The sequence below is a fragment of the Oxyura jamaicensis genome, chromosome 11 (genome assembly GCF_011077185.1).
Source record: "Oxyura jamaicensis isolate SHBP4307 breed ruddy duck chromosome 11, BPBGC_Ojam_1.0, whole genome shotgun sequence".
In the NCBI taxonomy this organism is placed as follows: Eukaryota; Metazoa; Chordata; class Aves; order Anseriformes; family Anatidae; genus Oxyura; species Oxyura jamaicensis.
In genome coordinates this window covers 794,912-811,717 of record NC_048903.1, presented here as the reverse complement: position 1 = coordinate 811,717, position 16,806 = coordinate 794,912, and the positions used below count along the sequence as shown (strand labels likewise).

The 16,806-nt window shown below is 58.5% G+C and overlaps 3 protein-coding genes across 9 annotated transcripts in view; 1 reads left to right on the top strand and 2 right to left on the bottom strand.

The window, feature by feature from the left end:
• Nucleotides 1-486: 486 nt before the first annotated feature.
• LOC118172589 (C-factor-like) lies at nt 487-3,586 on the bottom strand. Of its 3 annotated transcripts, none has more exons than XM_035336614.1 (6): nt 2,902-3,586; nt 2,466-2,517; nt 2,117-2,304; nt 1,658-1,816; nt 1,170-1,366; nt 487-962 (listed from the first exon to the last, which is right to left on the bottom strand). In XM_035336614.1, exons 1-6 carry the CDS (start codon nt 3,046-3,048, stop codon nt 929-931), a joined length of 777 nt encoding a protein of 258 aa, XP_035192505.1. In that variant the 5' UTR covers nt 3,049-3,586; the 3' UTR covers nt 487-928. The 3 variants fall into 3 exon arrangements, with proteins under 3 accessions (XP_035192505.1, XP_035192504.1, XP_035192503.1); XM_035336613.1 differs by having other exon boundaries at nt 727-944; nt 1,253-1,366; nt 2,902-3,582; XM_035336612.1 differs by having other exon boundaries at nt 727-938; nt 1,247-1,366; nt 2,902-3,581.
• A 1,738-nt stretch (nt 3,587-5,324) lies between these two features.
• On the top strand, nt 5,325-14,941 carry LOC118172579. 2 transcript variants are annotated; one of them, XM_035336593.1, is made up of 14 exons: nt 5,325-5,492; nt 5,631-5,760; nt 8,436-8,560; nt 9,136-9,226; nt 9,371-9,450; nt 9,727-9,771; nt 10,385-10,419; nt 11,125-11,279; nt 11,518-11,609; nt 11,963-12,042; nt 12,471-12,569; nt 12,869-13,647; nt 14,076-14,152; nt 14,399-14,941. In XM_035336593.1, exons 1-14 carry the CDS (start codon nt 5,443-5,445, stop codon nt 14,460-14,462), a joined length of 1,902 nt encoding a protein of 633 aa, XP_035192484.1. In that variant the 5' UTR covers nt 5,325-5,442; the 3' UTR covers nt 14,463-14,941. The 2 variants fall into 2 exon arrangements, with proteins under 2 accessions (XP_035192484.1, XP_035192485.1); XM_035336594.1 differs by lacking the exons at nt 14,076-14,152; nt 14,399-14,941 and adding exons at nt 13,753-13,805; nt 13,849-13,982 and having other exon boundaries at nt 12,869-13,665.
• Nucleotides 14,942-15,734: 793 nt separating this feature from the next.
• Nucleotides 15,735-16,806, bottom strand: part of CARMIL2 (capping protein regulator and myosin 1 linker 2) — an 18,781-nt gene continuing 17,709 nt past the window's right edge. For 2 of the 4 annotated variants that reach the window (XM_035336576.1, XM_035336575.1), the window contains exons 37-40: nt 16,489-16,755; nt 16,288-16,389; nt 16,033-16,125; nt 15,735-15,952 (exon numbers count right to left, since the gene is read on the bottom strand). In XM_035336576.1, coding sequence (XP_035192467.1) covers nt 15,780-15,952; nt 16,033-16,125; nt 16,288-16,389; nt 16,489-16,755 — 635 coding nt within the window. In that variant the 3' untranslated portion in view covers nt 15,735-15,779. The remainder of the gene's footprint in view (nt 15,953-16,032; nt 16,126-16,287; nt 16,390-16,488; nt 16,756-16,806) is intronic. The other 2 variants (XM_035336578.1, XM_035336579.1) reach the window with 2 other exon arrangements.

The window sequence follows — 16,806 nt, the reverse complement described above, 5'->3', positions numbered from 1 at the left end:
TTGAAGCTGCTCATCAACAACGCCGGCATCGGCTCGCACACCACGCTGCAGTCCATGGACTCGCAGGAGATGCTCGCTGCATTTGCCACCAACGTGGTCAGGCCCCTCCAGGTTGCCAAGGTATGAGAGGGCTTTTGGGGGTTCTCCTGCCCGGGGAGATGCTCTCCTGGGTGGAATGAGCCACACTGATGGGAACAGGGCCATGGCCGGGGGAGCAGGGAGGCTTGAGGAGCAGCATCTCCCATGCTTTTCTCCTCCCTGCTGGCTCGGGCCTGGGAAAGGCCAGAGCCGAGGGGGCCTGGCCCATCCTTGGGGCACCCTCGACTGGGAAGGGAACAGCCTGCCCTGGTGACAACCAGCTCATCCCTCCACGTCACTCCTGCCCACCCATGGACACAGGAAGCAGCTTCTCCTCCTTCCCCACCACACGTGTGGCTACACAGTGTCCTGTACCCCAACTCTGCCCACACCGACTGCCCTTTGCTCCATGCCCTTGGACACCTCAACCCCTGTGGGGATCCTGTGTCCCTACCTCGCTTGTGCTGCCCCCAGAGGGTCATTTCCAGTGGGACACACGTGGGTATCCCCAGTATGGGCAGGGGACAGGAGCAGTGGGCACTGACACGCACACGGATGAGGAGTGGGACCGCCCGGGAAGGGGCTGCCCTCTGCAGGCTCACAGAGTATGGCAGAGCCTGTTGAGCACACAAATATGGGCAGCAGCACTGCTGCTTTCAGACAAAGGTTTATTGAGGATGCGGTCGAGGTTGGGAAGCAGCAGAGGGGCCACTGCCAGGATCTGGGCACGAGGCTGGACCAGCGTCTCACCAGGGCACAACTTTCCCTTCCCAGTCTAGAAAGGTCCCGGTGTCCTTCTCAGAGAGGGAGGAGATCACCTTCAGCATCCCTCCTACGCTCTCATCTACTGTCATGGGGGGCTGCAGGGGCAAAGGAAAAACATGATGGTGTGTGCCCAAGGGCTGGCCAGGGTCTGTCCTGGAGCCTGGCCCGCAGAAGGCAGCAGCTCAACCAAGGGGGAAGTGGAGCCCGGGGAAGAGGGGCTGAGCAGGGCACCCAGGTGATGGGGCCGCCAGGAGCTCACTGCAAGGTCCTGCAGCAGGGAGAGCTGCCCACAGTGGTGCCAGAGCAGGCAGGGAGGTCACACTCTGTAGCTCGGGGTGACAACAGCCTCCCATGGAAAACCAGCACAGGGGCTCGGATGGACCTGCCGTGGTAAAGCTCCTACCGTGTGTCCAGCTGCGCTCCCCATGTCCGTCTGCACCCAGCCAGGATGGAGAGCAGCACAGAGGATGCCGTGTTCCTGGTAGCCCAAGGACTGGCACTTGGTGAGCATGTTCAGAGCAGCCTGCGGGGAGACACCGCAGGGATCAGGGTGGGGAGGAGAAGGCGCCTGCATGGGGACACATGCAGACCTCACAGCCAGGGCAGGCAGGGCCAGTTCCCTGCAGCAGCTCTGTTCTGTGAAGATCCTCTGTGATTAGGTCTGGAGTCAGGCACAGGGATGTGCCTTGAGAGGGAACCAACGACTGACTGGAGCTCAGCCGCAGTGGTGAGAGTTGCAGGGACTGAGGGGAAGGCTGGGAGGTATGCCAGATTGTTCAGAAGGGAAAATGTCTGGGTTCATGCCCAGCAGTACCTTGCTGCAGCGATATGAGAGAGCTTGTCCGTACTCCCAGAGATAGACGTCCTGAATGGAGCCAGCATAGCTGGACATGTTGATGATGGCTGCCTTGCTGCAGCTCAGCCCCGAGCCCGGACTCCCCTGGGCAGCCTTCTTCAGCAGGGGCAGGAACGCCTGCGAGGAGAGGAGAAGCAGGGGGTCCACACAGAGGTGGTGCAGGAGTAGAGGACCAGCTCCTTCCGCAGCAGGCAGCACTGCCACCAGCTCTGCCAGCAGCCGCTTTCCTCTTCCCCCTGCCCTTTAGCACCAGCCCCAGTCGGTTCCACCAGCTTCTTGTGGGAGCTTGGGAGTGCCAGGCCGGTCACCAGCACAAGAGCGGAGCTGGGCCCTGTCCCACTGTCCCTTTCCATCCCCCTGGGAGAGCCGTGGGGCTGCGGGGCAGGGATGTTCCTGGAGCTGTGGTGAGGACCTCACCTGGCTCATCAGCAGGGGCCCAATGGTGTTGGTGGCGTACACTTGGGACATGTCCTCCTCTGTCTTGGTGTCAAATGATTTATAGTGTGAAATCCCAGCATTGTTGATGAGGAGGTTGAGACCTGAGCCCTTGAGGTGCTCCTCGACGCTGGCTGCAGCCGCCTTGATGCTGGCGGGCTTGGTGACTTCTGCAGGACCAAGGCAGGGAGGTGAGCACGCAATCCCCTTGGGGGTTGCCACCACACGTGGTGCTGGGGGTTGGAGCCCCCACCCCAGGGACGTGGGAGTATGCAGAGCAGGGAGCCCAGGCAAGGGACCCTCAGCCTCGGGGCACAGCCTGGGCACCTACCAAGTGGGACAATGACCAGGTTGGAGTGCTTGAAGGCCAAGTTCTGCAGCTCCTGCAAGAAACGGGACAATGTGCGCATGGAGAGGCAGGACCAGCTGCACAGAGGCCTTGTCCCAGCACTGACTCATGCCCAGTGCCCTGCTCCCCACAGTCTCTGCGCATCCCGCACAGCCCACAAGCCACACGTCTCGCCCTGCCCACCATGGCCATCACCTGCCCCAGCAGCAGAAGCTCCCTGCCCGGCTCCAAGGAGCCCTGGGCACCCCAGCCACAGCTCATCCCATGGCCATCCTACCCCGGCTTTCTGTGCCTGGGACTGGGCCCAGGGCTGCAGCCCCGTGATGGAGACCCTCACACAGCCCCGCCTCGCACCACGGGGCTGCTCCTACACCGGGCGCTGCCCTGCCCTGCTGTCCCCCACCGCCACCAGCCTCACCTGTGCTCGCTGTCCCTTGGGGTCCCGACAGGCTGCAAAGACCCACTCGGGTGGGTTTGGCAGCCCCAGCAGGTGCCGGACAAACCCCAGGCCGATTCCTCGGTTGGCTCCAGTCACCAGAACGGAGCGAACACGAAGCCCTCCCATGCTGCTCTGTCTGCCTGTGCACTGACTGTGGGTGCCTTTTAATCCTCAGTTATCTCGTATTTTCCCATGAGGGCTTGCATCTGCTCTTTGCTCTAAGGCAATCTTTGCAGTTCCCTGGCCTCTTGGCTTTTTTCCACAGCCAGGATCCACCTTTTCTGGTGCTGAGTGACAAAAGTGGTGCTCAGCATCCTGTTTAGGCAGGGAATGCCCTTGGCTGTGGGTCTGGATAGCCGCTGCACACTACCAACCCCTCTGACGCACTCTCTCCTCTGTCCCACTGTCAGCAAGAAAGCTGCCTCCGCTCCCAAGGCCACGGCAGCACAAGCATTCGCTCGGAGTCGCAGGCACTGGGCTGCAGGCACCGGGCTGGAGTCACGTTGCCGCTCTTTGTACCTTCCTCTTCTCGGCTCCACCAGAACCTGAGCTGCTTGTTTTCAGGGCCAGAACTACTGCCGTTCCTGCACAGAGGTGCCTCCTCCCTCTTGGGCCACCAGCTTCTGTCCCTCATGGTCAGACAGGCAAGTATGGATGTGTGGACCATGCGCAGCACAAGTTAATGACCTTAATTTGTGCAACACCAAAGCCACGGGCGGGGACAGAGCAGCTAGGAGAGGTGAGTGCCCCTTATCTACTGTAACAGGCTGGAACACCCAGGAACCCTTCCAGGTCTGACTGAAAACCCTCCCGAGTTGCCCAGAACAGACCTCTTCCCGAGGGTCTGCTGTACCAAGCAGTCTGTTGTAAACTTTAAGCTGGAAGCATGACAAAACAAAATTCACACCCAGCACAAAGAGACACCCAGTCCCGGGGTGGTCCTAGTGCTCCTTGGCTCATGTCTGTGCTGGTGAGGCAATGGGCTGACCTGAGCAGAGATGATGTACTAAAGTTCTGTCTTCCAAAGACAACATTTGACTGGTCATCACAGGAGCTTTGGGACTGTCCTGAAGGTCCCCCAGGACCTCCTGCTGTGCCTAAACCAGTGGACGAGCACCACCAGTGTGTCCACACGGGCTGCTTAACAGCTCACAGGCAAGGATCTGAATGTAGCACAAACTCCCCAGGTATTTTCTGCTGCAACATTGTCCACACTGGGCACAGACAGTTTGTAACAGCAGGAGGTATTCCTGGAGATGCAGAAATGGTCAGTGTAGGACAGTCTTCTGCACCTAAGATAGTTAGGAGGTATCTTGTGGATAGTTTAAGAAAATGAAGAACAGCACATCATGTGTGTGCCACAGCAATCAGGCAGGACCGGCTGGGTGCAAGCTGGGGGAGTCTCCCCTGTCCCAGCTGGAGATGCTGCTGCAAGAGAGACTCCTGTCACCATCTGCACAGCGACCGACCGTCACATTAAGAGATTTGCTTCTGTGTTAACTTTCGTGGAGATCCCAATAAACTAGGTTGCTTGCGTTCTGAAGCCAAACACTTGCTGTCTGCTCCTCTGTGAAGCAGGAACTTGTTGTAGCATTTCAGGGACAGCCAGTGCACGCTGTACCCAGCCGGGTCCCTCGCCTCAGCCTCCAGACTGAGGGCCAAAGGAGGCCGACTGGGGCAAGCCACCACCCTCACGGCCCTGAGCAAGGAGGGACTTCAGCCTGGTGAGAGCCCTTCTGTGCCGCCAGGCATCTTCCTGTGACACTTCGGCTGCAAACAAGAAACTGAAGGCCCGGGCTTGGCCAGCGAAGGAACTCACTGAACTCTCTGCAGTGTCAGTGAGCTTCGCAAAGCGCTGCCTGGAGGAGGTGTTTGCTGTCCCCTTGGCTTCCTCCCAGGCAGGCTTTGCTGCCTGACTGCAAGATTTGAGCACCTACATGGTGTTAACGTAAGGAGATTGCAAGCGGGGAGGACGATCCTTCCAGCGGGCGAACGCCCGTGGAGGACCTGTGCTATGGCAGCTGAGGAACCCCTGGAAGCACGGGGAAATGTGCAAAAACACAGCATTTCAGCCATTTGAGGCTGGTATCAGGAAGAGGTTCTTCACTGAGAGGGTTGCTGTGCACTAGAACAGGCTCCCCTGGGATGCAGTCACGGCACAAGGCCTGTCAGAGTTTAGAAGCGTTTGGGCTGTGCTCTTATTCACATGGTCTGAACTTTTGGGTAGACCTGCGTGGGGCCAGGAGTCGGACTCCATGATCTTTATGAGCCCCCTCCAACTCGGGAGATTCTATGAATTTGCTGAAGAACGACTAAACGGCAACCAGCAACGGCCGAACACCAGGAAAACACCCGCCGCGCCCGGCGCCGGGCCGTGGGGCCGGGCCGCGGCTCGAAGGCACGGCTCGTCCCGCTCGGCCCCGGGGCCACCTCCCCGCCCGCCCCGAGCCGCTCCGCCCCGGATACAGCCGGGCCCGGCCGCCGTTTCTCTTCCTGGGCCACGGCGGTGGCTGGCGGGCCATGGCGGCGGCCGCTTGCCCCGGCGGGGCGGAGGCGACGCCGGGGGCCAGGTGAGGCGAGGCCGGGGCCCGGGTGGGCCCGGGCCGGGCCGGCGGCTCCGTGAGGAGGCTGCTGCGGCCGGCGGGGACCGGAGCTCGGCTCCTTCCGTTCCTCCTTCCGACCGCGGCGCCTCGTGTCGTCCCTCGCAGGTTCGTGTACGAGAACAAGAGCTTGTCCACCCCCAAGGTGTACGTCCTGCAGCCGTGGATCGCGAGCCTGCTGGTGAACTACGAGAAGGGGGACGCCAGCGGGAACCTGCTGGCGGGGCAGGTGCTGCGGGTAGGTGCCGAGGGGAAGCCAAACTCCGGCAGCCCGCCCAGCTCGGTGCCCGAGGGCTGGCGAGCCTTCCTTCTCCACATCGGTTGGGTTCGGAGGAGCTCTGCCCTTCTCCGGTGTCTTGGCTGGGTTTTGCTCCCCTGCATGTGCTCTCTCACAAGGAGTCCGCAGCCTCCCCTCCTCTTGCTCTGCTTTGCCGCGGCGTTGGGTGAGCACAGGCAGCGGGTGCTGGGGGGTCTGGAGCCCCCTGCCCTGCCTGGTGTGAGGAAAATTTAAGTAATTTTCCTCAGACAGGATCTTCTGTGAAGCTATTTTATTCGCGATTGCAAGGGCGGGCATCCTGGCAATTAGGAGCTCGTTATAGTAAAAAAAAAAATCGTAACCTTTTATTCCCTATTACCCGACACCTGATCCCCTCCCCTGTTTCCTCATTGGCTGAGCACTACAGGTTCACAAGCTGCTTGACGTTCCTCTGTACCACATATGTACAATTTTTCTTTTTTTCAACCCTTTATTTTCCCCTTTTTCCTTTTTTTCCCCTTTCTTATGTTTTGAGAACTTGTGATCTTTGTTTTACTGTTCTCACACTGCTCATCCTGTTTTTTTCAAGCTTCCAACTTATTTTGGAACTGCGAGGCCTTCTACTGTCCAGTTATCTACTTAGCATTTCTCCTTATTATGACTACACAACTACCTTGGAATACAGAGAAGTAATTCTCTACTGCAAAAGCACAACTTAGTTTCTCACGCTGGGGCCTGGAGGGACCCTGAGCCGTTCCTCTCCTCCTCCCGCAGGTCCTCTTGCTTTGTGATTCAGGCTGTGGGGCTCCTGGTGACAGGACCTGCTCCTGTGCAGCCCCTGGAGAGCTTTGTGCTGAGGCTGGATTGGTGATCTACCTCAGGTGTCAGGAGAAAGCTGTAACGAGGGAACCCTTGTCGGTGTGAGGCCTGCTAGGTGACATAAATGAAGAAGGAGGGAAACAACCGAGCTGAGTCGGTGCTGCTGACACCTTTCAGACCTTGGAGGTGTGATGCCCTGCTAGCCGCTTTGTCTCTGCTGCCCAGCAGCATCCCACTTGGGCCAGGGAGGAAGGGTGAGAGCTGCTTATGGATGTCTGCTCTTGCTCTTCCACCTCACAGCGAGCACTGTGGAGAAAGGCAGGCTGAATTATCATTAGCTGTGGACTTACTAATGTAGTCACGAGTACGAGTTATGTGAGTAATTTGGTTATATTAATATACAGATGGCTGAATTACTAACTGGTATCCTCTGATGCTGCACAGTCCCCTTTGGGATGTGGCCAGTGGGCTGTGTTTTGGAGAGGTTGGATGAAGATGCTTTGAGACACTCAGCCGCACAACTGGACATGAGATCAGCAAGGGCAGGACACGCAGTTTCTTTCTTGTGCTTGGTTGTGATTATGGCCTGGCTGCTGGAGAGTTCTCTCCTTACAGGAGAAGGATGGCAAAAGGTGGATATTGTCTTTTTTTTAATGGAAGAAGAGATGAGATGGGAGAAAAAAAATGACAGCTAGAAGGAAGACCCTGTGTTCTTGTTCCTGACCCCATCTGAGGATGGGGAGGTGCTGAAATCGCTGGTTCCCCGCTTCCTGGCCCAGTCCCTGCTCCCTGGTGGGGGACCTTTTGTCTCTGGGACGATGGAGACCTAGCTGTGAGTGAGCATCTCCCTGCTAGGGCTTGAGGATTTTATGGGGAGAGGTGCCTCAGCGTGACTACTCCAACCTGCAGCCACCTGAGTCCTTCGCAATTAATGAAGGTTGAGAGTGTTGAGCAGCCGAGCCTTTCCCCTGGTTGCTGTGGGCTCCAGTTATGCCTAACTTCTTCCTTACTTGTTTCGGACTTGTAACTTCCAAGCCTACCCTCTTTATTTATTTATTTATTTATTTATTTTTCTAACCAGTCCCGTGAGCAGCTCTGTCTCCTGCTGGTGCCAGGGCTCTCGTGCAGTGCCTGCTAAGCCGGTCTGCCTTGGCTGGAAGTCGAACAGTTGCACATGGTGAGCGAGCATGGGGCGGCCGGGCTCCGGCCAGGAGGCTGAGGGGCCGCAGCAAGCACGGACTGGTGAGCTGCTGGGCTGTCACGTCCTTGAACCCAGCAGCGAGTGAAAGTCTGGTCGGCTCATACAGGGAGGTTATGCAGCAGGATTGTCGGAATCCTTGTCAGCACGAAGTCCCAGCTGGCCACAACTGATCTTTTGATCATGGTGGGTGACACTGCTCTCTGTGTCACCAGGAACATTGTTTATAATTCTGCTAGTTTGTAATTCTGCTAGTTACTGCTGCTCTGCCTCTCCCTTTGCTTTGTTAGGGTGCATGTTGCAAGCCTGCCCAGCCCCTTTTGCTGGAATTCCTGCTGCTGGTTTGGGCAAAAAATGCTTGGTTGTGCCTTCTCTTCCCCCTTCCTGTTGATCACTCTCTCACACAACGCAGCATGTCCCTTATCCTGTCTTGGTGCTGAGCCTCCCTGGTCCCACCAGGAGCCACGGGCGCATACAGCACGCCTTGGCCCTGGGGCAGTCTTTATCATCTGGCTTCACAGGGAATGGTGAACTTCTCTTCTAAAAGTCCATGCTCTCAGCCAGGCATGGTGTGCTCTCCTTGTTCACTGGAAGGTCTGTGGGTGACGTTTTTTTTCCCCCCTCCCCAATGTTTTGATAGGTTTTGAGTGACTCAAGTGCTCCAGACCAAGCTGGAGCACTCCAAGATGCTGAACTACAAGTCTCAGATGGGTCCTACTACATCCGAGTGGTCATTACAGCTGAAGCTCTGCGGGCGGAAGAAAAGTGGGTTCTATCGTGACTCGGCTGTGGCTGGGACAGCAGCTCTCCACAGCTGCTAGTGGGGCTCCTGCCTGGTCTTTTTTCAGGTTTTGTTAAGCCTAATCAATAACGGGGTGGGAAATCTGTGTGAAAGAGGCAGCTGCTGCTAGATGGGGCCAGCTGGCACGTGGCGCTCCAGTAATGGCTGGCTAGGAAGTGCAGGGATCGATGGCAGAAACCGTGATGCCATATTAACGTGATCAGAAATGACTAAAAAGCCTTTGCGAAAGGAGTTGGAGTGTTAACCGTGGTATCCCGGGCTGCTCCTTCAGTGCTAGCAGCTTTCCTCAGCTTCCCCATTTGGACATAACCTCTCTGTTTTTCAGCTGGGGCAGTGACTGGCTGCTGGTATCAGAGGCAGGGATAAAAAGCAGCTCTCAGCATTGTGCTGCGCTCAGTCCCTGACATTTGTGCTGAGAAATATTCCAGCATGCCCCCTTCTGGTTGGCATAGCTGTAAGGGGAGCCCCACGATGTGTCTGGGTGGTCTGACTCCGTGCTTCATCTCTCCAAGACGGTCCTTTTCTGTTCTTTTTCCAGCACCCACATTCATCTTAAGCTTTCCAGCCTTATTTGTAGAATTATCGTCTTGCAGAAGTACACAGTGTGTTTCCGGGAGGAGGCCAGGCTGGTGAGTGCTCTGATGAATGGAAGTAGCTTGCTGAGGCTGGAGGGCTGTTAGCAGGGCTGGGCTGGGTGCTTATGAGCCCTGAAGTGGGAGGGAGCAGAGCTGTGGCCGCTTGCCTGTGCCTCATGGGCTCCGTTTACCCAACAGGAGGACTGCGAGTTTTATCTCACTGCCCATCAGTTCATCGTGCTGCCCATGGAGAGGCAGAAGATGGATTCGTCAAACGGGTACGTCTGAGGCGTGGGCTGGGGCTGGAGCTGCTGGTCTGTGGGGCTTGTGCACCTCCCCGGAGCTGAGCAGCTGGTGCCTGCCACACAGCGCTGAAGCTGGGAGCCCTTGGCACAGCAGCGTGCACCAGCAGTACCAGGCTAAGATCTGCAGCCACAACTTGGTTGCGGTATTTTTTTGCTCTTTGACAGAGGAATGTCCGTGTTGGAAGCTCTGAAGGAATGCGTGCATGGGAGGAAGTGCCACATCAGTAACTGTCTTCTCTGTTGTTGCAGGAACCACGAGCCCTCTGTGCTACAGAAGATAAAGGAGCTCTGGCTGTAAGTACAGGGCTGGCGATTGCCAGGGGTCGTACACAGACACCACGACGAGAGCGTGCAGGCTCTGAATGTGGTTAGCGTGGGCTGGCAAGGGCAGGTACGTTGTGGCAGTTCCTTGTTAATCTGTGGGACTTGCTGCCCTGGGATGTGACAGAGCTGAGTAGAGAGTACAAAACGAGTCACTGTCACAGGTGAGAGCCTGCTGACACAGGATTCCACCCAGTGCTGACACCGACTCCAACCCCAGCCTCTTAAGTGGCAGAGCTGGAAGAAAACACCTCTGGGGAATGTGTTCCTACCAGCCTGGGGCAGTGTGTCTAAGCGCACGTTCGTTCTTCTCTCTGGCCTCTCCCAGGGAGCCCCAGTTCTGGAGATCTGGAGGGGTCTCCGTTGGTCTGTCCTCAGGCATGAGGCTTCTTCCTGGGTATTAGAGGGATACTGAGAGGAGCCTGGGGCTGGAACCGGCCCCAGCAGGGAATCCACTAGTTCCACGAGCCTTTTCTCCCAAGGCAGAGTGCTCAATCTGTAATGCTCTGCAGCAGAGAGCTGTGAAGGGCTGCTGGTTTGCATGTGCCTTGGTCCTAACCATTTCTCTTACCCTTGGTCATTGCAGGAGGAGTATCTCTCTGGGGTCTGCTCCCAGCTCAGGTAAACAGTTGGGGGGGGGGGCACACCGTGCCGTGGCTGCCTGCTGGGGCCTCGTGGCCCTTCTGAGCGTGGTCTGCATTAGGCAGACGTAGCACAAACACAACCAAATGTGCCAAGGAGCTGAATGACAGGGCACTGTGCCTGCCTCTGCCTGGCTCACCCTGGTTCTGCTGGCAGACTTGAGCCTGCTCTCACCCCAGAGATCAGGGAGGGCCTGCCCTTGGCTGCTCAGAGAGCCCCGTCATTGCACGCCCGTGCTCGTGCTGCTGCTCCAGGTGGTGACAGACTGGAGAAACTGCCCCAGAGCTCTGCTTCAGGGGCTGCCCTTAGGCTGCAGCGTGAAGGGCTCTTTGAGTTCCCCACTGCCCCTCCTGAACAGGAAGCTGCCTGCGTGTGTGAGCTGACTCTAGCTCCGAACACACCTTTGTATTTCCGGGGTTGTCTGACCAGAAGCAGTGTTGTCTTTGTCCTATCTGCTTCCATGCTCTGCTTCCGAAATGGCTGCCTGATGTAATCCTTGTAGTATGTGAGGAAGGTGTGTGAGGACCTCTGTGGATGGGGAGAAAAAATGCAGGAAATGCAATTTTGTGTTTCCGTGGGTTTCATCGCACCTGACGGTCGTGCAACAGAAAGTAAAATCATTTGCAATGAGGCTTGCCTGAACCGAGGTGTCCCTTCCGCTAACGTGTGTTGTTCTTGCTTCAGAGCCATCCATCTCACAGCTGATTGATGTGATAGGACAGAACCAGCTTGAGGCTTTGAAGGAAAGTGCTGAGGAATGCTTGGATTTACAGGTGTCCAAAGAGACAGAGAAGGACAAGCTTCCTGTGACGCAGTGGGAGGCAGAACTCAAGAAAGAGGTCAGTCCAGCTGCTGTGAAGTGCCTGGTGCGGAGCTCTCTCTGTGACCGGGCAGGGCTGTGACAGCTCATGGTGGGGATCCTGCTCTGGAGGGGTGGGAGAAGGAAGGGGAAGAGCAGTGGGCAGAACCAGAGGTTTGCTGGAGAGCGAGATGGTGTTCAGCTGCCAGCTGTGGGTGAGCTCCTGTAGCTTGGGTAGGACTGAACAGCAAAAAAGCAAGTAACGTTTCTCATTTCAGCCACGTGAGGACATCTTCATGGTCCCAGCCAACATCCTGGTAATCCCTCCTGAGGAGGGGGTGGTTGATGGCGATGCTTCCAAGGCAGGTGAGTGCTGTGGCTTCATTTGGAGGGTAGGCAGGTCAGCAGTTCAAAACCCACTGAGGTGAAATAAGGGACTTTTTCGTGGTTATGGGCTGAGCACAACAGTTGGACACCTAGAAGGTGGAGTTTTGAAAGCTGCAGGCCCCAGGATTGCAGAACAACCTGAGAAGTTTGTAAATCTTCTGTAGGTCCTGAGCCTGGTTGGCACATTCCTTTTCTCACTATCTCATTCCTCGCACTGCTGAGGTGCTGGAAGTGCTGCCAGGTGCCTAAGATCCCTCTGGGAAGGGGAAGAGAATTCCTTTGCTCTGGCTGTGCAGTGTGCTGGTGTGTGAGCAGCAGCGTTCCTTTCATTGCAGGTGTATGTGAAGCATCTCCTGAGAAGAGCAACTATGACAAGACGGTGCCAGGTGACCAGACTGTCATCTCCCAGCCCAACTGTGAGTAGTGGGACATGCAGGTCCCATCCAACCTCTTAATATTTTCCTCTGAAGTCTGCCTGGGACATGGTCACAGACCATGAGCAGCTCCCATCAAGTTTCTCACCTCTCAGGCTCTGGGGTGGAGAAGGTGGCAGCTGCAGTTACCGGGAGCTGTGGGCTCCAGCTGTGGCTGCCTGGCTCTGATTTTGCCCCAGCAGTGAGAGGCCAGTCCCTCTGCTAGTCCCACAAAAGAAAGAAAAAGGTGCAGGGGGAAGACTTTCCTCCTGCCTGCCTGCCTCTGGGCACTATCTGGCTCTCCACTGCCTGGGTGAGGTCTTGGCCTGCACAAGCTCAGGATTCTTCTCAGCTGTTGCAGAGTTGGGAGTAGACAACAGCTTTCTTGGTTCTGTACCGAGAAATCACTCACCAAAATCTCTTTTCTGCAGCTGCAGAGTCAACAGCGTTGTCAGGGAGCTCAGAGACATCACTGGACAATCCTTGGAACATGCTTCCCACGATGTCTTTGACTCTGACCTCTTCAGAAGGTGAGTCTCCTTGCTCTGCGGGGCGCACACACTTTGCTGGGAGCAGACATTCCCTCTCCTGTCACTGCATGAATGCACAGCTCCTTCTTGCCTCTGGCTTTCTTTCCCCTGGCCAGAAAGTAGTGCTGTGCCGACCTGGTGTCCGCAGTGGTCCCATTTTCCTGTACCTGCCTTGTTGCAGCTCTGATGCTTGCCTGCCCTGTCTCACGCACTAGGACAGGTCCTGCTCCCGTGTGTTACCACCGGCAGCGTGCCCCTTGCCAACGTGACTGTTTTTTTTTTTTTTTCTCTTTTACCAGAGCAGTCCTTTCAGCACAGTTCTCCGTGCAGGCCGGAGGCCCAGCAGGATGTGGCTGCTGACAGCAACACCCCTGACCTGCTGGAATCGTGTAGCCACGACTCTCCCCAGGACTTGCTGCAGGCTGACCCGGTGCAGACTTCATCTCCCTCGCTGCTCTCCTCGTATGGCAGTATCAGTCCCGTGAAGGCCAGCACGACCAGGGCAACATCAACTGCAGAGGCAGCCTACACCTCCCCCTGTGCTGCTCGAGGCCCGCTGGTATCGGGGGACTCCCAGGCCAACCTGCCGTCTCTCTCTCCGGCTTTTCCTGTCCTGCCCAGCAGCCACCTCGTATCCCATACCGAAGGGGTGCCTCACCGGGAGCAGGCAGACTCCAGTGGCACAGCTTTCCCTCCAGACATGCTGAAGCATCACCCGGCTCATTCTAGGACCCAGGGAGAAGCCCCAAAGGAGAGCAGGAAGGCTGCGGGTGCCAGGAGGAAGCAGTTGGTGGGAAGTGGCCCGGCACTGCCTGACGGCGTCGGTCATGGGCGTAGGTCCCTCAGTGGACTGCAGCAGAAGCAGCCTCGACGAGGTGCCTCGTGGGGCACGGGGAAGGAGGTGCGCAGGAAGCTGGAGTCTGTGAGCACAGAGGGAGCAAAGAAGATCAGAAGGGAGGAGCACAAGTCACAACGCAGAGAGGAGTCCCCAGAGGAGGAGGAGGAGGAGGAGGAAGAGCAGGCAACCTCAGTGAGCGGCCCCAGCTCCAGGCCAGAGCAGCGCAGAGTTCTGCAGCCGGTAAAGATGAAGCAGCTGGTGGGATCCCATGGGCCTCACGTGGCCCCAGGGAGGCTTTGTGTCCCCTTGTGTCACACCCCCAAGCCTTTCCCTCATCCCTGTAATGGTGCCTGGCTCTGTGGGAGATGGGCAGCTGAAAGCAGGCATCAGCACAGGCCGTGCCCCCAGCTGAGCCAGCCCTCCTGGCTGCTGGCAGGGCAGAGCAGAGCTGCGGGGTGCGGGGAGGACCCCTGACACCTGGGGCACTGGGTGAAGGGAGCTGGGTGGGACCCAGCCCTCACTGGAGCCTCTTCCAGGTCTCCAGGTGAAATAAGAGTGGAAGGGGAGGAACTGAGGGAGGAAGGGAGGGACCAGAGCGTTTCTGTAGGTGCATCAAGCTGGCCAGCTGCATTCCAGCACCAAGCTCACTGTCCTTTTTGCTTCTGCAGTACGTGAAGGAGAGGCCACTCCAGTACAAATACAAGGCCCCAAGCCCTGAGCTCTGCGAGCAAATAAGATCTGTCAGGTCAGTGGAGTGACGGACCCTGCCATCTCACAGCCCCGAGCCCTGTGGCCACAGCTAGCCACTGCTGTCACCCCTAAGCCTGCTAGCCCCATGGCACCTGGGCACTCCACCTTGCAGCCCAGGGGGTCCCTCTGGGGTTCCAGCTTCCCTGCAGCAGCTCCCTCCCCCCTGCAAGCCTGCCTGGGCACCGCTGGGTGTTCCCAGCTGGGTTCCCTTCTCACCCTGGCTCCTGTTTTGGCTTTGCAGGATCTCCGAGGCAATGCTGAAGTGGGCATGCTGGATTCTCACAGACAGGGACGTGGATGCCTGAGCCGAGCCCACCTGGAGCCCAAGTGTGCTCTGAGCGGCCTCTTGTCTCATTTCCTGATCGGTTCAGCAAACTGCATGGGAAGAGTAGGTGGGGGGGGGGGGGGCGAGGGGACCAAGACCCCTGTCCCTAAGGGGGGGGGGGGCTGGCCTGGATTCAGGGACATGACCTGCTGGAGGCCAGCACCCCCAGCCCAGCCTCACTCCCGCCTCAGTACTGTGCTGTTCCTGTGATGTTCCTGTCACAGCTTGGAGCAAGCAGCCTGGCCTGGCACACAGGAACAAGAGGGACCCATTCCCCCCGTACCATGGGCAGGTGCAGCTACAAGGCCCTGGCACCTGCTCCCTGTCCCAAAGCCAGTGCAGTAGTTTGGACGTTTATCGATTGGTTTTGATAGGGTTCTGCACAGTTTGTTAAGAAATATCCTGCAAGGTTATGCTGTAGAAATTAAAAATAAAAGTCATATATTTTTTAAATACACAGCTCTTGTATTAAAAAAAAAAAAAAAAACAGGGAAGGGGAAAAAAAAAAAAAGCATCTTGCTGCTTTGTCGTAAACATCGGTGCAGGTAATGCATTTGGTCCGGAGGTGGAGTGGAGGTGATCTGCTCGTGGTTGCCACAGGAGAAAGCCACTTGGTTTTGGGGTAACGCTGGTGACAGCTGGAGATCTGCAGGGACGGAGAGGCAGATGTGGCTGGGTCACTCACAGAGTAGCGGCTACGAAGCTGCGGTTTGAAGTGCCATGGCTTGTGGTCACGCTGCGAGAAGTGGAGGGCGCGTTGTCCCCACGAGCTGAGGAGCAGGAGGTGAGCTGGGGGCTGGTACGCGTGGTGACAGGGCCCTGGTAACGCCTGCTAAAACTGTCTCGGCCGCTCCGCACCGCCAGGCTGCGAGCACCTCTGCCACCTGCTCTGCCTCCCAAATTCCTCCCTAAACTTGCCAGCGTGCCTGCCACCACCTGCAGCCCCCCAGCCTGTGCCAGCAGAGGCAATCCAGGGCGACGAGCCGCTTGACACATCCCTGCGTCCCTCCTTCGGGGGGGGGGTCCTGGGGTTGTGGCCACAGGTCGGTGCCCCCTGGGCACTGCCACTCCGTGCCGATGCCCCAAACGGGGCCGTCGCTGCAGCGAAAACTGGCTGCTGCCTTCTGGAGTAGAGGGCGATGCTGCCAGGCCCTCAGCCACGCCAACGCGGTGCAGGAGCGGGGCACGGAGCAGACCCGGGGCGCCTTGTGTCCCCGCGCCCCGGTCGCTAATCACCCCGTCACCGTGCGCGTGCTTGCAGGGTTTTATTGGGAACAGTGCGGCGGCATGCAGGGGCTCACTGTCCCAGGGCCGGCTCCCCCCGGCCTGGCACGGGGCTTCTTTGGTCTACGGCTGAGTCTTGTGCGTTCGCAACAGTCTGTGTCAGGCCTCCCGGCCGCTCCCCGTACCCCGTCGCTCCTGGCTGCGGTTCCTCCAGCCCGCCACGGGGCCGGTCCTGCGGCGTGGTGCCTGGAAAAGCCACGAAGACTGGGGTGAGTGGGTGCAGGCCTCGCTTAGCGTGGGGGCACTGCACCTCCCCTCGGCCTCACCTCCTGCCTCCGAGGTTGGGCTGGGCTCGCTGGCCACCTCCGGTCTCCGTTTCAGCACAGGCGACCGCCGCAGACGGAGGGGAATCGTCACGGCTGGGGGAAACACAAGCAGGCAGCACGTCACCACCATGCCGCCGGTGTGGGGACAGCTCTGGGCCCGAGGCCGGGGCATGGCAGCGAAGCAGGGAGCAGGTAGGGCATGAGGGAGCTTCGCTGGACGGGTGCCAAGCGTGTCCGCAGCTGGCCCCCACTTACTTCCCAGCTCGGCCAGGCACTGCGGCTCCCTGAGCTGCTCCTCGTGGACTGACACAGCCCGGCGGCCGCTGGGCGCAGCCAGCCGCGGCGTCAGGCGATTGTCTGCAAAAGCAGCAGGAGACGGCATCAGAGGGTCCGGCTGCCCCGGGAGCAGGGCTGGGGGCACACCACACGGCCACGGGTCGCCGGGCATTCGGGTACCTTCGGTGCCAGAGCGGGGCGATATGGGCAGGGGGGTGCCGGCGGCCGGCTCCCCGCCGTGGCTGATGCGGCGCGGCGGCGCGCTCCTCCCCGGCCGCGGCAGGCTGCTGCTCCAGGCCTCGCGGCACGCCGGCTGCCCGCTCTGCTCGGGGCCCGCGGAGCAGCGCCGGGGCTGCTCCCAGCTCGGCCCCGTCAGCTCCGCGTTCAGCTGCCGCCCCAGCGCTTTCCAGGCCGGGCTGGGCTCCACCGCGCTGCGCAGGGCCACGTCTGCGGGGAAGAGCGTGGCTACGGCCCTGCGACCCCAGGGAGGGGGACCGA